Source organism: Maylandia zebra, linkage group LG19 (genome assembly GCF_041146795.1).
Source record: "Maylandia zebra isolate NMK-2024a linkage group LG19, Mzebra_GT3a, whole genome shotgun sequence".
NCBI classification, from domain to species: Eukaryota; Metazoa; Chordata; class Actinopteri; order Cichliformes; family Cichlidae; genus Maylandia; species Maylandia zebra.
This window is the reverse complement of record NC_135185.1, coordinates 1408308-1421631: the sequence shown is the minus strand read 5'-3', so window position 1 is coordinate 1421631 and position 13324 is coordinate 1408308. Positions and strand designations below refer to the sequence as shown.

The following is a 13324-nucleotide window of genomic DNA, read 5'->3' as shown; positions in this document are numbered from 1 at the left end:
GTCACCCAAACTATACTTGATGTTTTGAAATAGCCTGTTTGTGCTTCACCAAATACACTTTTAATATTTTTTAGCAGAGAATGTAGTGACATAATCTTTAAATATCTGGTCAGTTTGTCAAGACGGAGCCTGTTTCCATAAGTGTAAATAAAAAGTCTGGCAACATCAGGCCCACACGGGTGTTAAAGCAAAACGCTGACATCACAACAGCAGCAGTGACGATGACACCAGCACAGTTTAACATGGAGCCGTTAACGAGAAACAGGAAACGGGGGTGAGTCCAGGCTTGAGTTGAGTTTGCTCCTGCAGGGCGTTGGGAAGAGTGAGGGTTGATGTCTGCATTTAGTCGCACCAACGAGAGGCAGAGGGGCCTGCTGCTATCTAGTGGCAGCTTTTTGACAGTCATTAGAAGTAGCTGCTGTGTGGATTATCACACTGATGCTGTACATCAATGAAATCTGATTAGATTAGTCCAGTGTTTTTAAGCGTCTAATCAGCCGGGCAGGCACGCCATGCGTGCTCTCTTTGAAACGTCACAGTTTCACAACAACTTCCACTTAAACGTTGTGTTTATAAATGTGAGCTGGTGACATTAGCCTGACACGCTGCTATCTTGTTATGTTTTCCATTAAAAACTGCAAACTCTTCAAAAGTCTTGATATTAATTGTTGCTGCAGGCTGATCTTTGAGGAAACCACTCACACATGTTAGTTTCCATGTTTGTGTTAAAGTTTCTGTATCCACAAGATGAACAGGTTTATTTGGTCCAGGTTACATAAACGTCATCCTTAGACAAAGAGTACATGTGTGCACCCTTCAAACTGTAGTATAACAGGAATGAGTGTCAGTGGTGTCTGCGGTTTACTCTCATTAGGTAAACCTGAAATGTTACGTTTGTGTAGAAATAAAGCATGTAAACGTTGTTTTCAGGCGAGTTCGTCTCTACTGAAAGCTGCAGAGGAGAAACTGAAGTTGCTACAGCAGAGGGAGGAGATGGTGGCTGCAGCTCAAGACAAGGCGCGACTGAAGAAAGAAAAGGAGGAGGTGCAAGAAGCCAAGCGGAGGGAGAGGGAGGACAAGGAAAGGCTAAGGGAGGAACAGAGACGCAGGTTTGAAGAGGAGAAGCAGAGGAGGAGGGAGGAGAAGGAGCGCAGGAAGCTGGAGAAAGACCGGGTAAGTATCTTTAATCATCAGATGTAGCTGCACGTCTGATGATTAAAGCTGCACATCAGAAAAAATTACAGGAATGATGTTGAGACATGTTTTCTGATTCACAGGAACGAGAGAAGTTAAAGGAGGAGAAGAAGAAATACGCAGAGCAGCTGAAGCTTTGGAGCAAACCCAGAGAGGACATGGAGTGTGAAGACCTGAAGGTCAGTGAATGCACCGCCTCTGCCATGAGCACATTTGGACAAGCGTGTTGACTGAAACTTTAGTGTTGGTCCAGGGGAACGAGCCAGTGGACGTCATTTACACAGTATACAACACAGTTGTCACATTTAAAAGAAGAAACATTAGCAAATGCAATGCTGTGTCTGAATACTCGGGATGAGGAAACTTTCACTTCCTCATTGTTTTGTGTTACACTGTTCCTCACTGACGGCATATCAGAATCAGAATCAGAATACTTTATTGATCCCTGGGGGAAATTATTTTTTGTTACAGTGCTCCATTTTAAACCAACATTAAGACAAGACAGACAATACACTAAGAATAGTACAATATATACATATATATACATACATACATACATAAGTCACTCATAGATAAATATTTGGAAAAGAAACATGTGTAGTTGTAGCAGCAAACAGTGTGTTAAGTGGATGCGTTGTACAGGGAGATGGCCACAGGCAGGAATGATTTCCTGTGTCGTTCAGTGGTGCATTATGGGTAATCTCAGTCTCTCACTGAACGAGCTCCTGTGACTGACCAACATGTCATGGAGTGGGTGGGAGGTGTTATCCAACATTGTCTTTATCTTGGACAGCATCCGCCTCTCCGACACCACCTTGAGGGAGTCCAGCTCCATCCCCACAACATTGCTGGCCTTACGGATCAGTTTATTAAGTCTGTTGGCATCTGCGACCCTCAGCCTGCTCCCCCAGCATGCAACAGCATAGAGGATCGCACTGGCCACAACAGACTCATAGAAAATCCTCAGCATTTTCTGGCAGATGTTGAAGGACCTCAGTCGCCTCAAAAAATAGAGACGACTCTGGCCCTTCCTGTAAAGTGCTGTGGTGTTTTTAGCCCAGTCCAGTTTATTGTCAATGTGTACTCCAAGGTATTTATAGTCCTCCACAATGTCAACACTGACCCCCTGGATTGAAACAGGGGTCAAGTGTTTCCTGGTCTTCCTGAAGTCCACGATCAGTTCCTTGGTCTTTGCCACGTTGAGCTGCAGATGATTCTGCTCACACCACGTGACAAAGGAGTCGACCACAGCCCGGTACTCTGTCTCATCATCCCTGCTGATGCATCCAACCACCGCAGAGTCATCAGAAAACTTCTGAAGATGGAGGTCTCTGTGCAGTGGCTGAAGTCTGTGGTGTAGAGGGTGAAGAGGAAGGGGGAGAGGACAGTCCCCTGTGGTGCCCCTGTGTTGCTGATCACCTTGTCAGACACACACTGTGGGAGACGTACATATTGTGGTCTTCCTGTCAGGTAATCAACAATCCAGGACACCAGAGAAGCATCCACCTGCATCGCTGCTAACTTATCACCCAGGAGGGTCGGCCTGATGGTGTTGAAAGCACTGGAAAAGTCAAAAAACATGACCCTCACAGTGCTCGCCGGCTGGTCCAGATGGGTGTAGACACGATTGAGCAGGTAGATGATGGCGTCCTCAGTTCCGAGACGAGGCTGATAAGCGAACTGAAGGGGATCCAGATGTGGTCTTACTATGGGTCGCAGCTGGTCCAGGATGAGCCTTTCCAGGGTCTTCATGATGTGGGAGGTCAGTGCCACGGGCCTGTAATCCTGGGGGCCACTGGGACGAGGCGTCTTTGGTACAGGGACGAGGCATGATGTCTTCCACATCACCGGGACCCTCTGCAGACTCAGACTCAGCATAAACAGTTTATGAAAGACTCCACACAGCTGGGGGGCACAGGCCTTGAGGACGAGGGGACTCACTCCGTCTGGTCCAGCAGACTTGCCTGAGTGAAGTCTCCTCATTTGCATCTCAACCTGGTATTGAGTGAAGGTGATGGGTGGGGGAGGGGTGTCAGGAATCTCACAGGAGGCAACATGTGAAGAGAGAGGCTGGCACAGTGGTGTGGCTCTGGATTCCAGGCTGACTGCAGGTGAGGTTGTGGGGGTAGGAGCAGACACTGTGGTGTCGAATCTATTGAAAAACAGATTCAACTCGTCGGCTCTATTCTCACCTCCCTCAGCTCCCCTGCTGTTGGTTGGCCTGAATCCAGTGATGGTCTTCATGCCCCTCCACACCTCTCTCATGCTGTTCTGCTGGAGTTTCCACTCCAGCTTCCTCCTGTAATTGTCCTTAGCCTCTCTGATCTTGTCCTTTAGTAACACCTGGATCTTCCTCACCTCCTCTTTGTTGCCCCCTCTGAAAGCCCTCTTCTTGTTGTTGAGGAGGGCTTTGATGTCCTTAGTCACCCACGGCTTGTTATTTGGGTAACAATGAACAGTCTGAGCTGGAACAATGGAGTCGGTGCAGAAAGTTATGTAGTCTGTGATACACTCAGTAAGCCCATTGATGTCCTCGGCGTGAGGCTCACAGAGTGTTTCCCAGTCGGTCACCTCGAAACAGCCCTGTAGTTCCGCTATTGCCTCCTCTGACCACCTCCTGACAGTCCTGGTGGTCACAGGTTCCCTCCTCACAATTGGCACATAGCGGGGGGTGAGGTGAATCAGGTTATGATCTGACCTACCAAGTGGGGGGAGGGAGGAGGAGCTGTATGCATCCTTGACGTTAGCATACAGTAAGTCTAAAGTTTTCTCTCCCCTGGTGGGACAGTCCACATATTGTTTGAATGTTGGTAGTGTATTGTCCAGTGATACATGGTTGAAGTCACCCGAGATCACAATAAAGGCACTCGGGTGCTGAGTCTGTAGCCGAGCTATGGCAGAGTGGATAGTGTCACATGCAGCTGTGGGGTTAGCAGAGGGGGGAACATAGACAGCCACCAAGATGACGTGAGAGAATTCCCTGGGTAAATAATACGGCCTGAGTCCAACAGCACACAGTTCAGTGTCCGGGCAACAAATCCTTTCTTTGATTGTTATGTTGGCAGGGTTACACCACCGGTTGTTAACTAAAACAGCAAGCCCACCTCCTTTACGCTTACCGCTAGCGATGCTGTCCCTGTCCGCCCGAACAGTGTGGAAGCCTTCCACGGAAGCATTCTCATCGGGAATGTCCTGGTGCAGCCATGATTCGGTGAAACACATCAGGCTACACTCTCGGTATTCCCTCTGACTCCGTACCAGTGCTGAGAGCTCGTCGATTTTACTTGCCAACGATCGCACATTTCCCATCACGATAGACGGCAGACACGGTTTAAACCTCCTCCTCGCTTCGAGCCTCCGCTGTCTCACCGTCACCTTTTTTCTTCTCTTCTGTCCTTGACCTCTGCATCCCCGATGTGTTTTCCTCCAAATTTCAGCTGGTACTTCTGCGGGCCTGGCCAGCGAGCCGGCCGGCATCAGGGCGATCAGCTGATCTCTGGAGTAAACAGTCCGTGCGTGTAGGAGATGTGCCGCGGTCCCGTTCCATGATAAAAGTAACAGTTCCACGGCCACCAGAAGAACAAAAACTCTCTCAATCCACATGATTGAGTAAGAGATGGAAAACGGAGGAAAATACAAGTCAGAAAAAAAAAGAATACGTAAGAAAAAAGAGCTAAACTAAGAGAAAAGCAGGAGCGACTGTAACAGGCTGCACGCTGGTTGGAGCATGCGCACAAAAATAATATGCCTGCATTTATCCATGCACTGTCATCTTTACATGAGAGAGTGACTCAGTAGTGCCTGTTGTTGTCTGAGGAGCCGTGAGACAAGCTCTTAGAAGGAGCTTGGTCTAATGTAAATCAGAGGACGGTGTCTGTTGTAGTCTGTGCCCTCCTGTCTGTGGTGACGTGGCACTGAAGTCAGTATAGGTCACTGCTACAGAAGCATTAATCAAGTTTCAGTTGTTTCATTTTGTAAACACTGAGTCAGTTCAGTTTTATTTCTGCAGCGCCAAATCATAACAACAGTCACCTCAAGGTGCTTTATATTGTAAGGCAGACCCTACAATAATACATACAGAACCCAACAATCAGAAGACTCCTTATGAACAAGCACCTGGTGACAGTGGGAAGGAAAAACTCCCTTTTAACAGGAAGAAACCAGAACCAGGCTCATTGAGGGGCGGGACCATATTGCTTTATCTATAAAGCCCACATGGTTTTTTGGACACCACCTAGACAGACAGCAATTTAAGGAGAACATGTGACTAAACATGTGACTCCTGGTCTAATTGGGGAGGGGACCAGAGAAGACCAGAGTCCCACATTGTTTTGGCAAAGTTACACACTGATTGATTTTAATGACCTCTGATTGACATAGCCGTGTCACGGGTGTCATTACTGCTGACGTGATTTATAATTTTACTGAATGTGTTCCTCTTTTGCTTCTCCCACCAGGAGCTGCCAAGGCCAATTCCAGTGAAAACCCGGCTTCCAGCAGAGCTCTTTGGAGATGCTCTGATGGTTCTGGAGTTCCTGCAGGCCTTTGGTGAGGCCTTTGACCTGAAGGATGAGTTCCCTGATGGGGTCTCTCTGGGTGAGAATACTTCTACATGCTCTTTGCAGTTGATGGCAGAATTATTCTTCCAGTGAAAGGTTCACAAATGCTTCAGCAGAGCCATGAATTTTCTACATAGCATTTCTAAACATGCTAGATTTCTTTATAAAGAATAAATTATTTCTATATGCACACCATTTAAAAATACAAGATTCCTGAAAAACTGTCCTTTTTATTGTGTTTTAACCAGAGATGGGCAGTAACGCTACTGTAATCAGATTACTTTTTCAAGTAACGAGTAAAGTAAGGGATTACTATTGCAAAAACGGTAATTAGATTATCGTTACTTTCCCGTAGGAACGCTGCGTTACTGCGTTACTAAAACTGTGATTTTTTGCGAGAATGTCTCATGACAGTGACGTAAGCGAGTGCGCCGTTAGTGACAACAGCTGTGTGCAGATCAACAGTGGATCACATATCGAGTGCAGAGAGAGTATGAGCGTGCAGCGTTTAAAGCGTGGAAGTACTGACCTTACTTTGAGTTTGATTCCATAAAAAGTGACAAAAACATTAGTGTCCGCTGTGCGTGGGAAGAAAACTTCTTTTTACAGTGAAAAAAACCCCTAAACTTCCAACAAGCACCGAGTAGCTACGACGTGATGGGAAACTCACAGAGAAACTTGCGGATTCTTCCACTGACCGCAGCACACCTGCACCAGGGCAAACCTCCGCCTACCCCACTCCTGCTTTACAGGTGAAAATAGAGCAACAGGACCGCTGAGTCTTTGACTTTATTTATTTTCTGCTGTGTTTTACTTGCATCTATTTGAAAGACTGAGTGTAAACACAAAAAATATTTTATTTTATGTGCTGGAATGTGCAGAAAATAGGTTTCAATGTTAAACTAATTTCTTCCAGTCAGAGAATGTTGCATATAATTAAATTTTTGCTTGATGCATAAAGTTAAAAGATTAAAACTGATAAAACAAGTTTTAAAAAGAGACTTTTCCATTTGATTACATTTTGTATGATGGATTATGCAGAAAAAGTAGAATTGGGCTGAGAGATCTATCGCTTTATCACCTCTTCAGGTTGTAAATCGTGTTTTTAAAAAGTAACTAAGTAACTAATTACTTTTGAAAATGAGTAATCAGTTAAGTAACGGGATTATTTTTTTGGGGAAGTAATCAGTAATTAATTACTGATTACTTTTTTCAAGTAACTTGACCAACACTGGTTTTAACTTGGTAATGCTCAAAGCTTAAACTTAGGGGTTATCCCCCAATTTACCCAAAGTACAGAAACTCTGACAGGGGTTTGACCTGTTATTTGGAAAGCAGCATATCAAAAACATCCTAATCAGGCTGGATTTAAGAGTCGCTCACAAAGCAGGAAATTGATATACATCTAGTCAAGGTGGGGGGAATCATGACGACAGGAGAAAACCTTCAGCTGTCAGCGGCAAAACTGGGTCTGGGTCATTGCTTTGTCTTCAGAGGTGACAGTACATACATCGCTTCTGGTAAAGAAATGCCTCCTTTGAAATCCTGTGGGCTGAACATGCTGCATCTGTTATCCAGCAACAAGGATGCTCGTCGCCATCAGTGGGCTAATCGTTTTGATTCTGGTAGTTTTCAGTTTCAGTGAAATGTTATTGTTTCTATGTTCAAAGTACAATAACCAACCCAACTAAAACGAATGTTTCTAAAATCTGTGTTACTGTTCTGTTTAACAACATTTCCAGTGTGTCCTCGTCTGTACTCTGCTCCCAGACTGGTTACGTGTGATGCTGGGCTGTTTTGTGGCTAAAGTGATATGTAGATAAAGGAGGTTCTAATTATAGATGCTTCACCCGTTGCCTGCTGGTGGTGGTCAGAGGGCCCGGTGGCGCCAGTGTCCGGCAGCCTCGCCTCTGTCAGTGCGCCCCAGGGTGGCTGTGGTTACAATGTAGCTGCCATCACCAGTGTGTGAATGACTGGATGTGTAAAGTGTTTTGGGGTCCTTAGGGACTAGTAAAGTGCTATACAAATACAGGCCATTTATAATCTGCTGCCTTTTCTTTCATTTTCTTTTCTTCTATGTAAAGTCCATCAGACTTTTTGCAGAACAGACAAATTCTTTTCTTTAACTTATTTAGAACTTCTACAGTTTTGTTACTCAGTCATTGGTAGAAGGGACTTTGATTTCAAATACCTATATCAAAGTGAAACACTGAGTTAGTTCTAACGTACAGAGATGCAGGACCTTTATTGTTCAGTTTTCCAGTTTTCTGACTGCGATGTTTGACTGCTGTCTCCTTACAGAGGTTCTGGAGGAGGCTCTGGTGGGTTCTGATCCTGAGGGTCCTCTGTGTGAGCTGCTGTTTTTCTTCCTGACAGCCATCTTTCAGGCTCTAGATGAGGAGCAGGAAGAGGTAGCTGCAGACCAGGTTGAAGGTCAGACACACTTGCTGTCTTTGTTAGCAGTACACTACAGGAAACTGACAAACACAAGAAAAACCTTACACCCACAAGCTGTCCCAGTATCTGAATCTGATCATTTTCTCTATGAGCTGTGTTCAAGTCCCAGTGTAACATGGGGACACCGGGCCTTCCACTGTGTACCTGTGTTTGTTTGTTTACTGTAAATAAAGTGGACACTTGTACACACAGACAGGTGTTTGAAAGAGAAAATGATCAGATTCATGAAGCTGAACTTAAATGTGTGTAAATGATCGATATTTCTTCAGGTTTGGGCATATGTATGGAAATAGTTTTACATTTGAAAATGTGTTACACATGCCGATCGTATCGTAAACATTTGCATCACAGCAAAATTCTCTCCACACTTAAAAGAGGGGAAGAATGTGAGCCCCCGAAAACTTCCCAACTGTTAAGCTGTGTTGAGTTTTATTGTCTGTAATTGGTCGATTCAGTCAGGATGTGAAACAGAAAAGGGGAAATTTAAAATTTTCCTCCCTTTTATTAAATTTTGCACTTGAGGAACATGCACACTTTTCACGTTTTTGAATGGTGAGACTTTTCAGCGGTCCTGTTCAGTTCTATGCATGTGTGCACAGTCTGTGTCATGTGTCTTTTGTTCTTACTATGCATGTGCCTTCAGACCTGACAGACGCTCTGGATGACGATTCTGACCCCACGTGTTCGGCTCTGAGTGCTATCGCCTCATTGGCTGCAGCTTGGCCTCAGCTGCATCAGGGCTGCAGTCTGAAGCAGCTCGACCTAGACAGCTGCACGCTGTCTGAAATCCTGCGCCTGCACATTTTGGCATCTGGTGCTGACTGTAACCACGGGAATGCAAAGTTCCGCTACCAGAAGCAAGGCGGGTTCACCGTAATGGACGACCCTTGTGTGGAGCTGCGACTGGCAGATCCAGCGCTGCTGAAGAAGCTGTCATCCACGGCAGTGTATGACCTCACCCCAGGTCAGATACCATCTGCTTTGTGTTCAAGAGTCAGCGAATATGTAACAGATCAGATAATGATACAGTGATAGTGCTGTGTGCACGTTTCATCAGTCAGCATTGCTGTCTACAGGGGAAAAGCTGAGGATCCTGCAGGCTTTGGTGGGGAAGGTGCTGACATTGGCGTCCAGCAGAGACTTGATTGAAGACTGTGTGGAGGAGCAGCGAGCGGCGAGGCACGAACTGAGGGAGATTAGAGCTGAGCAGCACCGTAGGGAGAGGGAGGAGGCTGCACATAGGTATATGCACACGGGCGGGCACCCAACAAATACACACAACTCGGCTGAAGAGTGAAGGTTATCTATCGGGCAGTGTAGATTTGTCAATATTGAAATCAATGTTCAGTCATCAGAACTGGTTAATAGACTGGTTCAGGCTTCTGTGCTGCAGTGTTTACGGGACCCAGTTCCTTCATAGTCTGTCCTACAGATGAGGACAAATAACCACCCGCCTGTGAAACCCTGTCAAATTTTGTAGTTTTGTTTTTTCTGTCATGAAAACGTTTCACCTCTCTCAAACGGTGGAGAGTCCCAGGCATTAAAACCCCCTCGAGGGTCGTTGACCCATTGATCATCTGCCTCATCACATGAGCCAAGGTGTGAAAAAAAGAGTGGCCACTAGAGGTTTGGGGTCAAACCACTGTGTGACCTTGCCTCATCCTTTCATGTGGCCTATTGAGGACATCTGACACTGAAGCCATGAGTTGAGCAAGGGCGGCGTGTCCAAATAGAGCTCACGTTAAGGGCTGTTCACATCACGAGACCAAAGATAAACGAGGTCCCATTTCCCTGAAATGATTCGAGCTGTTGAAAAGACACATTCGGAGGGTCGTCACGAGCTTGCACAGAGATGTAAGCACAATATGGAGCCGCCAAAAAGAAGGAGATCAGCAGATCGGGAGCACATTAAAAGCAATGCAGTGCATAAGTTAATGTAATTTGTTACATTGTCAACTGTGGCAAAAAAATAACAAACCACTTTGAGCCTTCAAAAACATTATACATCATGTACAATAGTTAAAAGAACCCGTATGTAATGAGAAGGATGTACAAAGGTACTCCTATATAGTGTGCTCACAATGCAGACATGCAGGGACACATGACCGTATATACAAAAGTCAAAGCTTGAACATGACCGGTTTAACCTGCTGTGTACTTCCAGGGTTCGTCTCCGTAAGGAGGAGAAGATGAGAGAGCAGGAGCAGAGGATGAGGGCGAAAGAGGAGAAGATGAAGGAACAGGAGCTCAAGGGACGACTTCAGACCAATGGGTACGCAGGGAACTGCAGACATTCGTAACTTTAGTGAACTGCCTCCTTCAGTAACTGGGAAGTGCAAAGTCATTTTATTCTGCCTGAAACGTTCAGACTTAAGATAAACAGCTGGCTTTCACATGTCGGTTACAGTCTTGGTAAAAACCAAGTAAAAGGGCATCTTTACCACGAGTGTATGACACTCCATCAGTCGTGTTAGCAATACTTAGGTCAATATTATAAAATCTTTGATTTTATTTGCCTTCCTACTGGTTTTCATTGAGTCTCTGACAGATATCAGAACGTTCTTGTATTTGTTCTGCAGTGACTCGTGTACAGAACATCACACTGGAAATGAAGAGGAGCAGAGCAGCAAGATAATGAAAGGTGAAAAAGACAACAAGAAGAAGCAGGAAGAACGATAACGTTTGTGAATGTCTGAAGTCAGATGTGCTTGTTCTGTCTTCCAGCCAAAGGAAACCAGAAAGAACAGCAGCAGCAGACGGCGTCTGACCTGAAACCTCCCACCAGCCTGACGGCAGAGGAGCTGGAGAGAGAGCAGGAGAAGGTCAGAAACAGACGCTGGTTATTAGTCTCTCTGTCAGGGAGTCGGGAACAGTTCTGCTGTTCACACTGTCATCGATACAAAGAGAGAGCATGTACGCACAGCACCGTCATACAGCAGCTATATCAGTCACCAACACTTCAGTGTTCTTTGAACATCCTAGTTCTTGTTGTCGTCTGATCTGAACGGGCTTTTAATTAAAGCCTTCTGCCAAAGTCCAGGCGTTTGAAACTGCTTTTAAAACCAGCGTTTTTTCCCCCTGTAGCAATCAGAATTATAAGTGGATGATTTACCGTTCCACTTGATTGTCTTAGTTTATTCAGTCTTTATTATTATTTTTATTTTAAGTTATTACAATCAGAACAAACACAACCGGGGCACAGGAAAGAGGAGAAGAGGGAAAAGACTGAAAATCTGCTTCAACAAGCAGAAAGAAAACAACACAGCAGGGAAACCATGGCAACAACCACACAACAGTAAATAATAAATACTGAATGGTACTGAGCAGCACACAGGACTAATGATGTTCAGAGGCGTGTGTGTGTGTGAACATGTCTGTATTCATAAAGCACTTTTTGTTTTTCGTGGCGTCTTCTTCAGCCAACTTTCTTAGTGAGAATGACAAAAGCCTAAAAAGCAGAAGAATTCAGTTTGATCCAGCTCTGTCGTCACTGCAGGTCAGAGAGCTGCAGGAACGCATCCAGAAAGCTGCAGCCTGCACCTGCCTGTTGCCTTTGGGTAGAGATCGTCTGTATCGCCGATACTGGCTGTTCCCTTCAGCCTCCGCCCTTTTTGTGGAGGCAGACCACTTCGGCCTGACCGAGGACATGCTGCAGCCTAGCCCAAAACCTGACCAGGACACAAGCACCACCAAGGTGGAGAAAGGAGAGGAAATGGCCAAGGATAAAGCAGCTAGTACAGGGTAGGTAACATTTTATACTGGGAGTGAACCAGTTAGTTTTACACACATAACACAGCTTTCTGATGGTGACGTGACTAAAAAGTGCCGCCTCAAATCCCGCCCCGCTCCACATCTGCAGCCCACCAATCAACCAGTCCAACCAGTGGTCCTTCTACAGTTCACTGGAGGAGGTTGATCATCTAATCGAGGCTCTGAATCCTCGAGGTCACCGAGAGAGCAGCCTGAAGGAGGCGCTGCTGCAGGAGAGAGAGAGGCTGCAGCACCTGCTGAAGAGCTGTGACAGAAACAAATACGAGCACACAGGTAAGAGAGCCTGAGCCTAAATACATGGGTGGACATTAGGACTACAAATATTATTCAGATGCAGGTAGTAATCACTCACACCTTTTCTTTACCCAGAGGATCAAGAGTCATCCCAGGCACTCCCAGAATGCACTGCTGCAGCTGAGTCTATGATGGAGGTGAGACTCAGAGAGCTTCTGCTGGATATTGAGGACCGGATCCACCAGGGAACTCTGGGAACTCTGAAGGTGAGAGTTCCTGCTGACGATGGTAAAGGATGGGTATCCTAAGCCACAGCTGACTCATCTCTCTTTTGATGTTCAGGTGATGGATAGACAGGTATGGCGCTTGGCGTTAGAAGCTGGAAATTATGAGCTGCTCGCTTCTGATGGCAGAGAGAACACAGGGATGAACGGAAGAGTGGAGGCCATGGAGGTGGACTCTGCCCACCTGAGAGCCAGAGACAGGTGCGTAGTTTGGCCATGATGATCCAGTGTCCAAATCAGGGTTTCAGTCTTCGTGCGTTCAAAGCTGAACGTTCCTGTGTGCGGTGTAAACAGCTGCTTATTCTTCAGGCTTCAGGAGGTGAAGTCTGACAGCTCTGCAGCGTATGGGTCCAGCGGCAGTGGAACTCCTCAGGTGGTCAGCAACTCTGTACGAATCCTGGCTCAGGCTCTTACCAACATTGAGCAAGGCATCGAGAGACGCTTCCTCAAAGCTCCGCTCGGTGAGTTTCTTTACATGATCGCATGTAAATGGTGTGTGAGAGTGAAGGTGACTGCCTGACAGAAGAGCAGGAAAGGGCAAAATGTTGGTGGCACCAAAACTATTAGAGCTACATGTTTAAATGTACTAAACCTTTCCACTTATGTTTACCGCATAACAACTGCCTCTTTCACATCTGCAGCTGATGAAGACTCAAAGAAGGACCATAAGATGAAGAACAAAAAGAAGAAAGATGAGGACCAAGCCAGTGATGGTATGACTGTCTTCTAATAATATTATCATCTGGTTGATATTCTACATTTCTCAGTAGAGCCGGGTTTCTATTTTAAAAATAAAAATCACTGTGGTCTTACCTGTGTGTGTCT

At 45.8% G+C, this 13324-nt stretch overlaps 1 protein-coding gene across 2 annotated transcripts in view; it reads left to right on the top strand.

Moving 5' to 3' along the window:
- baz1a (bromodomain adjacent to zinc finger domain, 1A) overlaps nt 1–13324 on the top strand; it is a 40885-nt gene that overhangs the window by 10707 nt on the left and 16854 nt on the right. For both annotated transcript variants that reach the window (XM_014408195.3, XM_076877842.1), the window contains exons 7-21: nt 931–1173; nt 1278–1373; nt 5652–5790; nt 8055–8186; nt 8854–9174; nt 9287–9452; nt 10375–10482; nt 10790–10851; nt 10935–11032; nt 11707–11951; nt 12070–12254; nt 12351–12481; nt 12558–12700; nt 12809–12960; nt 13141–13212. In XM_014408195.3, the coding sequence (XP_014263681.3) occupies nt 931–1173; nt 1278–1373; nt 5652–5790; nt 8055–8186; nt 8854–9174; nt 9287–9452; nt 10375–10482; nt 10790–10851; nt 10935–11032; nt 11707–11951; nt 12070–12254; nt 12351–12481; nt 12558–12700; nt 12809–12960; nt 13141–13212 (2293 nt within the window). The remainder of the gene's footprint in view (nt 1–930; nt 1174–1277; nt 1374–5651; nt 5791–8054; nt 8187–8853; nt 9175–9286; nt 9453–10374; nt 10483–10789; nt 10852–10934; nt 11033–11706; nt 11952–12069; nt 12255–12350; nt 12482–12557; nt 12701–12808; nt 12961–13140; nt 13213–13324) is intronic.